General features: G+C 61.7%; 1 protein-coding gene across 1 annotated transcript; it reads left to right on the top strand.

The window, feature by feature from the left end:
- The first annotated feature begins 5,182 nt into the window (after positions 1 to 5,182).
- On the top strand, positions 5,183 to 13,008 carry SH2D2A (SH2 domain containing 2A). Its single transcript, XM_047704426.1, has 8 exons — positions 5,183 to 5,303; positions 5,859 to 6,061; positions 6,728 to 6,912; positions 7,506 to 7,595; positions 7,714 to 7,882; positions 9,955 to 10,098; positions 10,305 to 10,601; positions 11,924 to 13,008. The coding sequence occupies exons 1-8, from the start codon at positions 5,270 to 5,272 to the stop codon at positions 12,065 to 12,067; spliced, it is 1,266 nt and encodes a 421-aa protein (XP_047560382.1). The 5' UTR covers positions 5,183 to 5,269; the 3' UTR covers positions 12,068 to 13,008.
- The last annotated feature ends 4,279 nt before the right edge of the window (positions 13,009 to 17,287 follow it).

A 17,287-nucleotide genomic window follows, 5' to 3' on the forward strand; every position in this document is an offset into this window, starting at 1 on the left:
TGGGGGGGCCAGCACCCCAGGATAGCTGCCAAGGTGAGGAGCAAGGGCCTAGTCCCACCTCACCGCTTCCCTGCTGGAAGCCCCCCAGGGCTCCCAGGACCCAGGAGCCAAGACAAAGCAGCCCGGCGGGTGCCCTCGGCGTTGTGTCTGGGGCTCCCTGCCCTTCATGCTCACTCCTGCCCGGAGGACCTCTGAGCCCCGCACCCTCCCCCACCCATCTGTGCTCCTTCATGCTGAGCACCACCAGACTCCCCCAAACCCACTCTCTCGGGGACCACCTCCCCTCCAAAGGCTTTCTTGGCCTCATACAACCTGGCTCCAGGCACAGTGTCCCGCTCCCCACCCCCACCCCCACCCAGGCTTCTAGTTAATTCCCATCAGTCGGAATTACCTGGGTTGGTTTCCCTGTGGGTCTCCACCTCCTTGGGTCTTCCTTAACCCTGTAGCCCTTAAAACGCAGGGGCTCCAGCGCCGAACATGTTTTCAACACACGACCCGGATAACCTCAGGACAGCAGCTAAGGGCAGAGCGTTGGAGATGGAACATGGCCTTGGGAGCCAGACCCGAACTGAATGTCAACTGAACATACTAATGTGCTCCGGAAAGTTTCCGAGAGCCAACTTTGAGCCTCCGCTCAACTAATCAGTCAAGTGGGAAGTCCAAGGCCAAGTCCACGGCCGCGCAGGAGGCCTGAGGCCAGACATCCACGGAGCCAGCCACCCCCTCCTTGCCAGCCGGCCAGAGGTTTCGAGCGGCATTTCCCCAATGCTCCGGGAGCTGGAGGCCCTGCCGGGCGCCAGCCAACACTGTCTTCTTCGGGAAGTTGTCCATCCAGATCCTCTGCCCATCTGTGAACCACGTTGTTTGTGCGCTTTTTGCTATGGCGTTTTATGAGTTCTTTACATATTTTGGAGCTTAATCTTTTCCCGGAGATAGGATTTGCAACTATTTTCTCCCATGCGGTAGGTTTCCTTTTCATGTTGTTGGTGGTTTCCGGCCGTACAGAAGCTTTTTAGCGTGATGGAGTCGCACTTGTTCGTTTTTGCTGTTGTCGTCTCTGTTTTGGGTATGAAACCCGTGAAGTCATCACCACGACTGATGTCGAGGAGCTTCCCACCTTCGTTTTCTTCTGGGAGCTCGATGCTTTCGGGTCCTGTTCTGTTAATCTTAGGTCTTTCATCCATTTTTTTTAAAGATTGTATTTATTAGAGAGAGAGAGCACACACAAGCAGGGGGAGCAGCAGAGGGAGAGGGAGAAGCGGGCTCCCCACTGAGCGGGGAGCCCGACACAGGGATGCCTCCCAGGACCCCAAGGTCATGACCTGAGTCGAAAGCAGACCTTAGCCGCTTCACCGACTAGCTGCTGAGGCGCCCCTCTTTAACCTATTTTCAGTTAATTATTGTTCCTGGTGTGAGATCGGAGTCGGGTCTCATTCCCCTGCATGGGGCCGTCCAGTTTCCCCGACATCATCTACCGAAGGGACCACCTGTCCCCCCTGTGTATTCTCGGCCCCTCGGTCATGAAGTAACTGACTGTGCGTGGTGGGTGGTTTCGGGCTCTCTCTTCCGTCCCGTCAATCTGTGGGTCTGTCTCATACCAGTGCCATCCTGCCTCGATAACTACTGGTTTGTGATACGGTTTGAGCCCGGGAAGCCCGATGCCTGCGGCTTTGTTCTTTCTTGAGACTGTTCCCGCCCTTCTGCGTCTCCATGATTCCACACACATTCAGCTTTGTTCTGCTTCTGTGACAAGGGCCGTTGGAATTTTGGCAGGGACCGCACTGAACCTAGAGATTGCCTTGGGGAGGACAGACATTCACCCCTGACTTCTTATCACGGCCCAACCCAGACGCCCCTCGACCTGCACTCCGGCCCTCGCCTCCACCCAGCCACCCCATCACAGGACAGCTCTCTCTGCGGCTTCGCAGAGGATGCACGTGGCTCTGGGCACGACAGCTTTGAATCGCCAAGCGGACTCCGCCTGCCTTAGGATTCGAGCTCTTTGAGTGGAGAGGATGGGCTTTGACATTTGGTGTGTGAGCTGTAGCGTGACTCCTTAAAACTCAGATGTTAAAGCCCGGACCCCCAGTGTGACTGTCTGGAGAGAGAGGGCCTTTAAAGAAGGAATTACGGTGGGACGCTTGGGTGGCTCAGTGGCTGGGCGTCTGCTTTCGGCTCTGGTCATGATCTCAGGGTCCTGGGATCTAGCCCTGCATCAGGCTCCCTACTCAGTGGGGAGCCTGCTTCCCCCTCTGCCGCTCCCCCTGCTTGTGCTCTCTCTTTCTCTCTGACAAAATTAAAAAAAAAAAAGTAATGAAGGCTCAATGAGGTCACAAGGGTGGGGTCCTGATTGGCTAGGACAGGTGTCCTTGTAGGAAGAGGAAGAGACCTCCGGCATGTCCCCCAACCTGCCCTGCAGCAGCACAGAGGAAGGGCCATGTGAGGACACAGCAAGAAGGCGACCATCTGTGAGCCAAGAAGAGAGTTCTAAGCAGAAACCAGTCCTGCTGGCACCTTGACCTTGGAATCCCAGGCTCCAGAACAGTGAAAAAAATAAATTCCTGTAGTGGGTATCCACCCTGCCCCCACCCAGTCTGCGGTGTTTCATTACAGCCGTTCACACTAACACGTGTGGGGCCTCAAGGAAAGCATCTCGGGGTCGGGGTAGGGCACAGTGCACAAGTGGTCTAACACACATGCTCTTTTTTTTTTTTTTTAAGATTTTGTTTATTTATTTGACAGACAGAGATCACAAGCAGGGGGAGAAGCAGGCAGAGAGAGAGGGAGAAGCAGGCTCCTTGCTGAGCAGGAGCCCCCCGATGTGGGGCTCGATCCCAGGACCCTGAGATCATGACCTGAGCCGAAAGCAGACGCTTAACAACTAAGCCCCCCAGGTGCCATAGCACGCGTGTTCTCGAGCCCTTCCTGGTCCCTGCCCAGCCGTGTGTAGGGCTGAGGGGCTCCCAGACCCCGGCCTCCACAAGCCCAGCCAGGGGGAGACGTGTGGTCTGGACTTCACCGCAGCCATGAGGAGACAGAGGTCACCAGTGCCCCTCACGGTGCCGGGAGCTGGCAGGTAAGAAGGGATCCACGCCGACCCGCTCCTCCGGGTCAGACCGACCCTCGGCTGCTTGGCGCCCACTTCCTGGTGGAACCCCCACAGCCACCCTTCTGGAGGACTGTTCTCGCCCCATTTTCCAGATGGGGCACCAGAAGCTTGGAGGGATGGAGCGATTGCCCAGGCTGACCCCGGCAGGAGGGTAGAGGGGGACGAAGACACAGGTAAAGGAACAGTTGCAGCCTCAGAGAGACTAAGCCTGTCCCAGCGACCTCCATCAGACGAGAGGCCTGTCTTAATCTGCACAGAGCTGTGGTGAGACGGCGAGCTGTGCCTGGTCTCCGAGTTCCCTCCACGCGCCGGGCTGCGGGCCTGGGCCCAGGCCCCCCGACAAAGAGCCGTGGGAGTGAGTCCATGTGAAAGGCGAGAAATGCATCCGTTGCAATCATTGTGACGTGCATCAATGTGGCGGGAGGTGGGGGGGTGGTTTCCAGAACATACAGTGAGGGGCTTGGGGAGGGCATGGAGGGCACCTCTTCATCTCGTGGCCAACCCCTGGGGGCTGGGACCAGGGGAAGGCGACAGTGTTTCAGGAAGAGGGAGCAGGCAGCTGGGGAGGTAAGGTCTTGGGGTGTGGACGGAGTGGCCGGCCGTGACCCTGGGCGAAGTGCTCCCCTGCCCCGAGCTCTTCGGGCTGCAAGCCTGGTGTCCGCCTCCCTCCGGGATTCAGGGCAGCTGATAGCCCAGGTTCGGGGACTTTCGCTGCAGTCCCCAAGCCAGCCCGGCCCCAGCCAGCATTCCCCTGCCATGCCCGCACGCCACGCCCATTCCTTCTTACACACGTTTGCAAAGCTGGTGCCTCTTCTAGAACCTCCTTTGCCCACCTCCTTCCACTCTGCTCACCCTCCCTGACTCCACTCAACTGCCTCCTCTGGGGGCCCAGTGCTCCCCGCATGCGGGCGCGACCCGCCAGCCCAGCCCCACGGCACCAGCCCCCCACCGCCCCGCCCCGCTGCCCACTGCGCCCTCACAAGAAGGATCTGCTGGGGGCGCCCGGGCAGCTCAGTGGGTTAAAGCCTCTGCCTTCGACTCAGGTCACGATCTCAGGGTCCTGGGATCGAGCCCCGCAACTCAAGCGGCTCCCTGCTAGGCGGGGAGCCTGCTTCCCCCTCTCTCTCTGCCTGCCTCTCTGCCTGCTTGTGATCTCTGTCTGTCAAATGAATAAAAAAGTCTTTAAAGAAGTCAGCATCAGGGGCGCCTGGGTGGCTCAGTGGGTTAAAGCCGCTGCCTTCGGCTCGGGTCATGGTCCCAGGGTCCTGGGATCGAGCCCCGCGTCGGGCTCTCTGCTCAGCAGGAAGCCTGCTTCCCTTTCTCTCTCTCTCTGCCTGCCTCTCTGCCTACTTGTGATCTCTGTCTGTAAAATAAATAAATAAAATCTTTAAAAAAAAAAAAAGAAGTCAGCATCGATGTTACAGTAACCGCTAATAATGTCGCTTCTGATCACGACCTGCTTCCCCCAGGACTGTCCCTCCTTCCCCCAGGATTGCTGGGTTTTGCCCTAACCCAGCTTCATTATCTGCTGAAGGTGAAGCCACCCCCTTATCTCACAGATTTCATATGACCTCAGAAAGTCCTTCCAGAGTCTGCCCCACACCCTCCCTGCTGCAGTCCTGCCCCCTTCACTCCTCCTGTGTCCTAAGAGCATAATTCTGTGTTGGAATCTCCCAGGAGCCCAAAACCCAGGCACCTTGTTGGGGCTTATCCTTTTGAGGCTGACATCCCCTATGGCCCCTGCTTAGAGCAGAAGCTAAGGGAGAGACAGGGAGGGAGGCAGAGAGAGAAAAGGGAGTCCCAGTCCAGAGCGAGGGAGCGGAGGGAGAAACAGCACGGATCGAGGTCAGATGGCAGTCAGGACTTCCCAAAACCCAAAGACAGACTGACACAAATACCCACCACCCCACCACCACCACCTTCAGCTGTCTGGCTTCCGGGGGAGGGACAAGTGTCTTACAGCTTTCCATGACGTGGGTCCTCTGCCAGGGCTGGGGCTGTGGGTAAGGCGACATTTCCTGCCCTTGGGGGCCGGGGTGAGAGAGAGGAGTTGCTGAGTGTGCACATTGTGTGTGCGCGCGCGCGCGCGTGTGCACACACACACAGACACACAAGCAAACGCGCACTCAGCCCCAGGGGCTCTGTTCTCAGCCCGGCCCCATGGAGTTCCCCCTGGCCCAGCTATGCCCTCAAGGTAAGTGTGAGGTTGGAGACTGTGGGTGGAGGGACGTCCAGACCCCCATCACCCCTGCTGGCTTCAGGCCTGAGCTCCCACTTCGTGGGGGGGAAGGGCCCCATCCCAGCCAGAGCTGGCCCGGCTGACTGGCAGGGTGCCCGCAGATCTGTCTCCTTCTCTGGGGCACAGGCTGCTCAGCCCTGGGGACATAGGTGGCTGGGTCTGCTGAGTGCTTCCTGAGAGGAGGAAACAGGAGAGCGAGGCCCGGGAGGCAGAGGATCTTGACCATAAAGAGAGGTCATGCCACCCTCCCCCACCCCTGCAGCAGGCACCCTGCACGGTGGGACTCTCTGCTCCCCCACACCTGTCTCCCTGGCCACCCAGGGCCTCCCTGGCTCCTTACTCCTCCCCCTTGAGAGACCCCCTGGGCTCCCCCCTGCCTTTCTCCTCTCCTGACTGTCCCTGTCCTCCAGGTCCCTGGTCAGAGGCCTGCGGGGTGCGGGGGGCCCCGGGAGCCTGGGGGAGAGGCAGTCCCTCCCCGAGAGACTCCAGCTGTCCTCTTTGCCCTAACAGGGACCAGCAGAGTCCCTCCCCCAACCTTTAGCACCTTCCAGCCCATGGAATTGCCCCGCAGGGGCTGCCGGGAAGTGGCCTTGCTCCAGGCCCCAAAGGCTGAAGAGGACCAGCCCAACCCCAGGGTCACGGCTGTCCACGCTGCGGTGATCGAGACCCCAGCCGGCACAGCATCATCCTCCTCGGCTCCCATCCCCCCACCGGTGAGGGTCGGCAAATGGACCAAGGCCAACAGGGAGAAACCAGGGATGAGCTGGGGCTGCCCACAGGGCTGGGGCAAGGAGGGAGAGAGGGAGAGGATGTGGGGAGCGTCTCCTTCCTTCGCCATCATGTCCCCTCACTGTCCCTGCGGCATTGGGGCTGAGTCCGCAGGCGACTAGGTACAGGGTACCAGGTCCCAGAAGCCGGTGTCTGCATCTCTGTCCGTGGCCTTCCCTGCCCAGTGCATCTGGGCCTCAGTCCCTGTCACCCAGCCGGCCACTAGGAAGTCCTCCCTCGGATCCAGCCCAGCCCCTCCTATGGGAGGGTGAGTCCTCCCTCGCTCTGTCCTCTGGGGTGACAGGGAGCATCACGTCTCTCATTCTGAAGGCCAGGAATGAGTTCCTGTCCTTCTGGAAGGCTCAGGCTAAGAGCTCACAGCTACTGGGTTACAGGCCCTCAGGCCCAGAGGGAAGTGGACAGAAATTCTCTGGAAACCAAAGCAGTTGGAGCTGAAGAAGGGGTTTTAAGCTGGACCCTGAGAAGCACTTTCTGGGCAGTTATAGCCTAAAATGGGCAACTGGGATGGAGAACAGGGGTAAGGCTGAGGAGGCGGCAGCTGGCTGGCATCAGGAGGAAGCCCCCGAATCATGGCTATTTTCCCGTTCCAGGCACCTCCTCAACCCCCGGGGGCTGCCTCCAGCCCAGAGGATGCTGGGAAGGCCGAGGAGGGGCCGGAGGAAGGAGGCCAGTCCCTGCGGGCCGAGACCCGGGTGTGGTTCCAGAAGACCCAGGCCCACTGGCTTCTGCAGCACGGGGCAGCCCCTGCCTGGTTCCACGGCTTCATCACCCGGAGGTGAGTCACAGCAGCGGAAAGGGGCCCAGAGAGGGGCAGGGCCAGCCCTGGGTCCCCGGGCCCAGCAACAGGGCATGGAGGCTGCAAGTCCAGCCCTGAATCCCGGAGGCTCCCAAGCCAGTCTTGGAGCCATCTGTCCTGGGGGAGGTCCCTGCAGAGGCCGCGGCCCGCTCGCTCTGGGGCTTCTGCTTCCATTCCTGTCTCTTGGCCTCCGGTCCTCATGGCTTCCCAGGCCTCCCAGCCTCCCTCCCTCTCTGGCCTCTGCTCTTCCTCGTCTCCCTTGCAGGCTGTCCCTCCTGTATTTCTCAGCCCAGCTCAGCCTGTGACTTCAGAAACCTACAAGTCTATCACCACCCCAGGGCACCTCCACCAGGCTGCCCTCCAGGATGGGGCTGCTGGCTGGGAGCGCTCCTGGGTGGGACCCCTGCCCCCCCCCCCCCCCACCGCGCTCCCCAGTCACCGCCCGGGACAGCAGACCCAGTCCTCTCTGCCATCCCCACCCTCCTCTGCCTCTTGAGCCCTCTTGGCTGGGGCTTGGGGTCCTCCTCAGAGCCGCAGACAGACCCAAGGCTGGAAGTCTTCCTCACCCACAGGGAGGCAGAGAGGCTGCTGGAGCCCAAGCCTGAGGGATGCTACTTGGTGCGGTTCAGTGAGAGCGCTGTGACCTTCGTGCTGACCTACAGGTGAGGGGCGGGAGCAGGGGCCGTGCCCCTCCCCAAGGAGGGCCCGGGGGCAGAGCTTCGGCTTGGAGGGAGGGCCTGGCTCCACTCCAGGGTCTCTGATCCCACGGGCGCCCTCCAGGAGCCGGACTTGCTGCCGCCACTTCCTGCTGGCCCAGCTCCAGGACGGGCGCCACGTGGTGCTGGGCGAGGACAGCGCCCACGCGCGGCTCCAGGACCTGCTGCGACACTACACGGCATGCCCGCTCAGCCCCTACGGGGAGACGCTCACCGAGCCCCTCATCCGCCAGGTACGCCCGGCCCCCGGCCCCAGGGAGCCCGGCTGCAACAGCGGCCTTCTCATCCTGGCCTGTGACCCAGCCATAGGCCCCTTGTCCACCCTGTGCCCTCAGGAATCCCTTCGATAGGGATACGTGCTGGGGGAGGGGTCCTCCAGGGACCAGGGCAGGCACATGTGGTCATTTGTGTTTTCAAGTGAGGGCTATCTACTGAGCACCCCGCAGGCTCTGGAACTAGACCGTGGACCGCGAGGTCACAAACACACAGAGCTCGCTTACCAGCAGCAAAGGCAGATAAGAGCAATCAAGGGGCATGAGAGAGGAAACGCAGAGTGAGTGCCACTGGGCCCGCGGGCCAGGGACCATGTCAGGGCGTGCCTCCCTGAGGCTGGTCAGGCAGTGCCAAGACCATGCATGAGCCGGTGGTCTGGGCACAGGGATGCAGAAACAGCTGACCAGAACAGCCTTGCCTTCTGGAGCTTACATTCTAGTGCGGAGACCGTGATAAGACAGAGAAACAGATTATCCATAATATGTCCAGTGCTAAGAAGACAGGGAGTGACCAGGTTGAAACACGTGGGTCTGGAGTCTGGGACAGAGGTCTGGGCCAGAGATCATCTGCATATAGAAGGACTGACTGTAAAGCCTTCAGGAGGGCTGGGAGGGAGCGTCGATGGAAAAGAAAGGAATACCAAGTCTCCAGCATTTAGAGTGCCCAGAAACGAGGGCAAACCTACAAAGAAAATTGAGAAGGTTCAGCCAGAGGGAAAGAAGAAAAACCAGGAGTATGTGGTGTTCTTTCTGGAAGCCCAGCAAAGACAGTGCGGGGGTGGGTGGGGGTTTCCTGCACTGATGGCTGACCTCCGCGGTGGGGGAGGGGATCCTGCCTCAGTTCAAGGAAGTGCGTGCCTGTGGGGGGACTGTGCCTGTGGACAAGTCTCACATGGACCTTCACGAGGAACTGTGGACACGGAGATCCCCAGCAGTGGGAACAGGGGGCAGGGACATCTGGAGGCAGAGCAGTCAGGTGCCAGCTGTCGGATCAGGTGCCGAGGGGTCTTGTCACCCCACTCCTCTGGAGTTTGGACATCCCCCTGGAGGACAGGCAGCCACTAAAGGGCCACCGGGGGCATTTCTTTAGCGCACTCTGGGCGCAGAGTGAAGGCTGGGTTGCAGGGCAAGATGCGGCAGGGGAGGACTTGGGAGCCCTGGGCTGGAGTGGCGGCAGTGACCCCCAGAGAAGCGTGCGGATGTCAGGTTGTTGAGGCAGCGGAAGGAGCAGGGCCTGCGGGCCATGAGACCTCACCGGGGGGTGGGGGACCGGAGGGTTCCTAAGGGGCTGCCTCTGCAGCAGGGTGGGGGTGCCGCCTTTTAGTCATTAAGGAACTGCGGTGACAGGAGGGGGAGGCGCAGGGAAGGAGAATTCTGATGTGGTTCTGTGAAGCCTGCAGTGCTCACACACCTCAAGGTGTGGACATGCACCAGGTGGGTCGCTGAAGCACGAGGAAAACCCCGTGGCGTAAGCAGACCGGAAGCCGGGGCCTGTGGACAGCCAAACCCTCGGCTCCAGCCCAGCTCCCCGTGGGAAGGGACCCTCCCACTGTAAGGTTCATCTTCCTGGAGGCAGTCTCTCAGCCCCGAAAATATATAGCTTAAGCCCCCACAAAGTACTCCTCTGGCTCCTGCAGAACGAAACACAGGCACGGCAGTCGGGACATCTGTCCCCATGCGGAACGTTGTTTGGCTAAAGGCTCGTCCAGCCTTGTTGCATTTTTACAACCACAGGCACAAATGGAGACTGGCCTGGCCTGTGTTCCTGGTGCAATTTAAGGTCAAAGCTAGACACAGCCTGTGAGCAGAGCTACTTGAACAGCCCCACCCCACCCACCTTGGTCCCCTTGTTCTCCTCTCCATCCCCTGTTCCTCACCCAGGAGCCCCACCAGTCCACATTCCCGTGCCTCTCCCCAACACATCCTCCACCAGCACCAGCTTGCTCTGTCCTCCTGGATTCCCCCAGCCGCCTCCCCGCACCCCTCCTGCACCAAGTCCCTGAGGCCTCGTTCTTTACCATCTTTGCCATCAGACGCCTGAGCCAGCAGGACTTTCCCTGAGCACGGAAGGGTCAGACCCTGGAAGCAAGGACCCACCCCCTCAGTACAGCCCGATCGTCAAGAAGTTGCAGAACGTGACCCCCACGCAGAAAGAGAGGACCCGGGAGCAGAAGGAGGTATTGGGCGGGAGGGGCTGAGGGAGGGGCAGGGGGTGCGCGGCAAAGGAAGGGTCCCGCGCGGGGGCGGGGCCTGCGGGAGGGGAGGGGCCCGGTGATGTGGGCGGGGCCCGGGCGCCGCAGCCGCAGCCTCCGCCGCGCCTGGGTGGCTCTGACGCCCCCTCCCCACCCCGCCCCCTGCCTGGCCTTCTCTCCGGTCTGCGCAGCCGCCAAGGCCCAAGCCTCCCGTGCCCGCCAAGCCTCAGCTGCCCCCCGAAGTCTACACGACCCCGGCCCCGAGGCCCCGCCCGGCCCCGCCCCCCAAGCCCTCCAACCCCATCTACCAGGAGCCCGACGAAGCCATCGCCTTCTACGCCATGGGGCGCGGCAGCCCCGGCGAAGCCCCCGGCAACGTCTACGCGGAGGTGGAGGCGGAGGCGCCGCCGGGCGCGGGGGGCCCGCCCTGCGTCCTCGGGCACCCGGCCCTGCGCAAGTGCAGGTCCAGGCCCGTCCCCGGAGGCCAGGTAACCCGGTGCAGGGAGGAGGCGAACCGCAGCCTCAGGGCAGCCTGCATTTTGGTCCCTGTCCCTCACCTAGTCCCAGCCACCCGTACCCCACGCTGTGCCTCGAATCTTGGGTCCAACCGTCACCCTTGGTTGGAACTTGGGGCCTCCCCCGGGCAGGCTCCCTCCCCTCCACCTTCACAGCCCCACCATCCTGAAGAAGAGAACTTGGGAGTCCCTCTTGTCATCTCATAGGAGCTCAGGGAGGGGCGCCGGCCCACGCTCCCCGCTCCCACTTCCACTCCGCACCATCCCCTCCGTCTTCCCTCTGAACAGTGCTAGTCCTGTCCCGTCCAGGGCTACGTTAGACCTCCGGGCCACTCCCACCCTCTTCCCGCCTCGGCCCCCTCCGCAGGCCCTTCCTCACCCTCCCTGGAATGCCCCAGGCCTGCCTCAGCCTCAGAGCCTGTTCCCCCACTCCCGCCCCTGCTGCGGTGCTAGCGATCAGAGCCCGCAGCCCAGCCAGGTCCCTGCCCACTGCTCTCCAGGCTCCTGCTAAGCCGCCAGTGCCCCACAGCCTCCTGAACTCAACACAGCAACCAGCTCTCACCCTTCTCCCCAGACTCCCCCACCTCTACCTCCCAGCAGGACTGAGGACCCTGCAGTCACCTGACTCTCCAAGCCGAACACCCAGGGCTCCCGTGACATCCCCGGCCCGCCCTGACAACTCATAGGCCCCCAGTTCCTGCTGGTCCCTTTCCCAGCCTCAGCCTCATCATCCCTCCTCAGGATTTCCCAAGGGCTTCCTAACCGGGTCTGACCACACTGCCACTTCTGCTCCACCCTGCCCCAGGGAAGCCAGAAGGGTCTTTCTAAAACTGCTCCCTGGCCCACGCGGCCATCCACACTGGGGGAGGCAGGGGACCCCCCTCTTCCGCGGCACCTTCCTCCCAGAGCGGTTCACATCTCTCTGAGCACACCCTCCCACTGCCCGGTGACCTTCTGGCTGTCCTTCAGGACCAGCTTGCCCTTCTCCTCCCGGCAGGCTTCCCAGACAGGGCCGCAGCGGCTGTGCCTCCCGTGACGCGGGACGCCTGTCTCCACTCTTCCCCAGCAAAGTGCAAGCCGCCTGGGAGCGGGGCTGGGGCTTACTCATCTGCTTCCAGAGCACCCAGCACAGTGCCCAGCACGGAGCGGGTGCTCAGGAAATGGTGGCTGAATGAGAGCAGCTTAGACCTCTGCAGGCCAACATTGTTAAGACCAGAGGCCGGCCTCGAGGCTGCTCCTAGGCCTGAGAGGCTGAGGGTAGAGGGTATGACCTCGGATCGTCCTTCCCTCCGCAGAACCTAGGCTGCCGGCCACCGTACTCGGAGAATGCTGTGCCTGGACAAGGCCCTCCTGTGCCCCGCCAGCCCCTGCCCAGCTGGGGGCATACCCTCCCCCACAAGCTTTCTAGACAGAGGGCAGAGGACGGAGGACAGGCGTGACTTCCCCTGGGTCCTCCTCAGTAGCCCAGTGAGTCTGAGCTGGGGGAGGATAAGCCAGGACACCAGGTCCACAAACCTTTGCACACCAGCCACCGAACAAACTGTAGGCGATCAGAGCTAGCAAGGACCTCAGCCGTCATCTGTTGCGAGGATGGCACAAAGGTGTCATCTTGCATGCCAACTGCCATCCATTGGTCATGGCTGCCTGGAGCACGGCCCTGGGAAGGATGTTCCGGTCATCTCCATACTCAGCAGAAAAGAGCATCGTGATTGATCAGTGATGTCTGCTGCGGGCAGGGAGGCAGAAGGAGCAGTGTATCCTTATGCCCTTACTGATCCAGGCCAAGTCCTGGTGCCACAGATAAGGAGACAAAGCCAGAGAGGGACAGTGACTTGGCCAAAGCCAAGGACTAGGGCCCAGGCTTCCTCGTCGCCCTGTCCAGCACTCTATCTCTTAACAACACCCTCCTCTCTGTGGGAAATATCAGAGATTTCCTCCAATACGAAATCTGGCTACTTTCCAGAGTTCCACTGCACAGAGGCCTGGGTGCCGGTTCCCTCCTCCAGATCCCAGCTTAGCCCTGCTCCCCGGACAGGTCTGGGCCCCCCCACCCAAAGAAGCCTGGAGTTCAGGGGAGCAGAGGTGGACTCGGCTCCCTTTTAGGGACACACACACTGGCTCCATCCCGAGAGTCCCCGAGAAGTTGGTGGCTCGGTGACCCGAGGGCCTCTGAGGAGGTGTGCCAGGACGGCCATGCTGCCTCCCACTGCCCAGCTTCTCCTCCTGGAGTCTGATTTCCTTGGCCTTCTGAGCCTTTGGGTCTGGGCCCTGGTCCAATGCTGCTGTTGTCTGAGGAATGGTTCGGCGAGAACAGATGTTAGACCTTGTTTGTTGATTGTCTGGCTAATAAATCATCGCCAGCCACCTCTCCCCACTGGGATCCAAGTGCTCCAGCCTCCTTCTGTCTGTCTCCCTCTCTCTCTCCTATCGTGGAAGGCAAGGGGTTGAGCCACCACTGCAGTGGGGGGAGTGGGTCTGGGGGTTCTGAGATACCTGGGAAGGGTCATGAATCTGGGGGCTGGGGGCTGCAAGGTAGGGAACTGAGAAGTCTTTCTAGGCTGTGCTGGGCAGGTAGCCAGGGGAGAGGGGGAGCTGCATCACGGGGGGGGGGGTGCCAGGAAAGGAGGGACAGGGAAGAGGGTGGTTGAGGGGTGAGCCCTGGACCTCCTTCCCCCACCCCCCATGCCAGCACAGGACTGGGGGGCCCCTGCGGTGGCTGAGTCTGCGTCTTCCCAGCCTCTCAGGCTGTGGCCTTGCCCCCGTCAGGACCCCAACCCTCCCCCGTCCCTCTTGTGAGGCTTCTTCCCCTCTCCACGCAGACCCACTTCAGGAGCTTCCCCCTGCCCTGGGCTGCAACACCCCTGGAGGACTCTGCCTTGGGCCTTGTTTTCCCCTCAGACTGGGGGCTCTCGGGGGCCGGGCACGCCTGCCTTCCAGAAGCCGCTGGAGGCTCTGGGTGCTCCTATGGTCCCATCAGCACAGCCAGCCCTTAAACTCTCTCTCTCATGAAAGCTTAGTTAAGCCAGTCTGTGCTCATCAGGGTTCCCCGCTCCTGCCAAGGGGGCCTGGAACCTACTGAGGCACAGAAATCCTGCAGACCCTTCCCGGAGGCAGAGCTCCCGGGGCCACCCCCAGCCTAGCACCCCCAGCCCGGCACTGGAACCAGCCCCCATGACTAGTGCGCTCCCCGCCTTCCCAGCCAGCTCTCATGAGCTTAAGGAGAGCTTCGGCTGCTGAGTCAACAGAGTCGGGGTTCCACTCCCTTCTGTCTGCAGGTCTCCCGAGCCAGAGAGATCGGGAGGGAGGCGGACAGGACGGGAGGGGAGGGGAGCAGATGGCTCTGCCAGAGCCTGGCTGACTGCTGGGGCAGCGGAGGGGCAGAACAAGTAAGGGTTTACCGTCAGCGAGAGCTGCAAGTCAGGGTCTGAAAAGGCATTACCTACACCCAGGAGCAGAATGGGACGGCCCGGTGCAGGGAGGGGGCAGAAATGCCTAGTGACCCCCTTGGTGCTCCTGAAGGAGCAAAGCCTGGGGGTGGTGGGCAGCAAAGCTCTCCCCCACCGGCATCTGCACACGGCCAGGACAGGCTCGCAGAAGGGGCGCTGGGAGAAGTGGGCGGTGGCATCAGTGAGAAGCCTGGGTGCTCTTGCGGCGTTGTGCTAGCTAGTGGCATGGCAGCCCTTCCTCGGCACCACTGTCCCCACAGAGCGCCTCCTTGCTTGCACAGGGAGCTGCTGCCCAGGTCAGAGACCATGCAAGTGAGGGGCTCATGGAAGCAGGACTGCTGGGGCTCCGGGGCACACCAGACCCTTCGTGACTGCTTTTCTTTTTGGTTCCCCCAAGTAGGAAACTGGTCCAGAGAGGGGAGGGGACAGGGAGCTGGGGGCAGTCAGGCCCACATCTGGCCAACCCAATCCTGTGCACCAGGGGTCGCTCCCATATCAAAGGATAAGGCCCCCCAGTCCTCGCAGGGGCTCCAGCTGCAGGCCCAGCCCCCCCAGACCCCGGTGGGCGACGTCTCCCCGGCTAACGACCCCGCCCCCTTCCCCGAGCCGAGGTGGGGTGCCAATCCGGGGTGCTGTCCTACAGGCCCCAGGACAGATAAGCTAAGAACTCCTAGAAGTAGCTAGTGGCGGGGGGGGGGGGGGGGGGGGAGGCTCCTCCCCAGCCGGGGACCCTGCTGCCACAGGGAAGGGCATTTACCAGCCGGCTCCATCCCCCACGGTCCTTCCAGCCCCCCGGCCCTGCCCTCCACGCAGGGCTTCCTTGGGCTTGGGGCACTCAGTGCTGGGAGAGGACATCCCAGCCCAGCCTGAGCCTGAGGAAGGCTCTTCCCTCCAGCACTGAGGCTGACCCTGACAGCTGTCTGCACTTTTCTGGAGCGGTCCCCCTCATCCTGAGTGCTCCCGCCTCTTCTCTGCACTTCCCGCGGCTCCCGCAGCGCACATTCAGGGAGGAGCCCTAGAAGTCCGGCTGCGGATGAACACCATGACCCTTCTGTCCTGGTGCACCCCATCCTCAATTACCACGACCTAGGACGTCTGTCCCCCACTGAAGCAAAGCTGGGCGGGGGAAGCGGAGGCCAACGCAGCTGCGGGCAGCCTGCACCACGCACTCTCACGTCCTCACGGCCTCCCCGGGTTCCCCAGAACTTCATCCGTCCCCACAAGGGACTGAGGGTTCTCCAACAGCAGGCACAGCACCCAGCCAGGGGCAGGACCTGAGCAGGCCCTTCTCCAGGGTCCAGAGCCTTGAGGGAGGCAGCCCGTGACAGCCTTGCCATCTCTGTGCAGTTTCTGACTTTTAGGGACCTCAGCTTCCCGGCTCTGCTGTCCTAGTCAATGCCACACCGTGCCCTCGGGACACAGGCCAGCCCTTCCTGGGGGCCCCTGGGGAGACCTGGATCCATTCCTCCCTCTGCCTCCTAGGCTGGTGCTGCCGGACCAGCTTTAGCCACGTATCATTTCCATTCCTCCTCCTCTCCGCCGTCCTGGGGTCTTCTCTGTTTATCAGAACTTGAGGACGCCACCTCCGAGAAGCCTTCCCAAATGAGGACTGTCCATTGCTAATCTGCATTTCTCTTGGTGACCAGGAAATTACATCTCAAATAAAATGTCACATTTGGGAGGACTAAAAGTGGCTTTAAAAAAAGTGGTGTTAAAAAAAAAAAAAGTGGTGTAAGGCTTCTGTAGAACAGAGGTGAGAGACCAGAGGCTTACAGAAACTGGCCTAAGTCCACACACTTCCAGAAGACGCTAGGACCCTCGGTGCCCAGAGCCCCTGCAGCTCCATCACGGGGGGCCTCGAGGCCCAGGGGCGTGGCGAGCCAGGGGGCGGGGCTACATCAGCAGCGTCCAGGGCGCAGCTGACAAAGCCTTTGGCTCCTCAGGATCTCACACCTGGGGCAGTGTAGCCTACCCCACCACCTACGACAGCCCAGGAGGTGACCCCGGCCACCGCCCCCCGCCCCCCGCCCCCGTGCTTCCGTGCGCCTGCCGTAGAAGCGCTGGTGGGTGGCTGCTCCTTCCTGAAGACGGGCTGGATGCACGGATTTGGACCACTACAGCCCCAGTGTCCCTGCGGGATGCAGGAGCCCTGTCTGGCTCCAACCCGAAGTGGGTCAGATTTCAGATAAGTGGGTGGTTTTCCTGTAAGTGACGATAGCCTCCCGCGTACTTAATGAGAAACAGACTCCAAGACTTACCCGGCCCGCACAAGCGGCCGGCAAGAGCCTCCCTCCTGCAACCTCCCTCCCAGCCCCGGTCCCGGCACCACTGGCTTCCAGCTGCCCCCGTGGCTGGAACCTTCCGTCTGTCACCAGGGCTGTCAGGCCTTCCTCCTGGCGCTTCCCCGTGGAGAAGCGGGCAGCAGCTAGACGCAAGCTGCTGCGTCTGGTCAGCTCCCCGTCCCGGGCCGGGTACCAGGCCCTTCGCAGGACTCCGCCAACGCCCTCGTGGAGGGAACAGGAAGTCGCCGGCGCACAGCCCTGCCGGGGCCCCGATGCCCTCGACAACACGCTCCACGGCGGTGTGTACGAGGACCGGCGCGGTTCCCGGACCGGGGCCTGCGTGTCCTGCACCACTCCCCCGCGCTGGAACCACGTGCTGCTGGCGGGCACCCCGGTGCAGAAGCACGAACTGAGGCCATGACCCTGCTGCCCCCTCCCTCTCTAGCACAACGTTCGGGATGCAGAAGTCTCCAAGGAGATCTGTCTGGCCCCGAGGACCTCTGCAAGGCTTCCAAACCGGTCAAGGCCAAGGGCAGCCAGTGTGAACGCACATCCTCTTCAGGGACAGACACTGGCCGCTTCTGCTGCTGCACTGAATTTGCTAACAACTCTCGTGTCTCAGGAAGAACCTCCCTGACCTCCTCTCGTCTTCAGAGACACCTGAGACCAGCAACACTTTCCAGATCTGGGACCACAGGCCTGTGCCCCACACAAACTCGTACATGTAATTCCCAGGGTCTTCACTGGCTGTACACACAGCTTAGAAGGTGGGCACAGAGAAAAAGGCAGAGCGATCGCCGAGGCAGCTCGTGACGGTGCAGACGGTGCGCTGCAAGGGTAACGTCAGATCCAGAACGGGCAAACAAGTGAGAAAGATCCAGAATGGAAAAAACGAAACCACACGAAAAAGTAGGAAAGGGCTGAGGGCAAG

Source organism: Lutra lutra, chromosome 15, assembly GCF_902655055.1.
Source record: "Lutra lutra chromosome 15, mLutLut1.2, whole genome shotgun sequence".
NCBI classification, from domain to species: Eukaryota; Metazoa; Chordata; class Mammalia; order Carnivora; family Mustelidae; genus Lutra; species Lutra lutra.

Coding starts and splice junctions, on each gene's coding strand:
- SH2D2A (XM_047704426.1), top strand. CDS start 5,270: ATGGAGTTCCCCCTGGCCCAGCTATGCCCTCAAG. Junction 6,062..6,727: donor CGGCTCCCATCCCCCCACCG/GTGAGGGTCGGC, acceptor TTCCCGTTCCAG/GCACCTCCTCAACCCCCGGG. Junction 10,602..11,923: donor GGCCCGTCCCCGGAGGCCAG/GTAACCCGGTGC, acceptor TTCCCTCCGCAG/AACCTAGGCTGCCGGCCACC.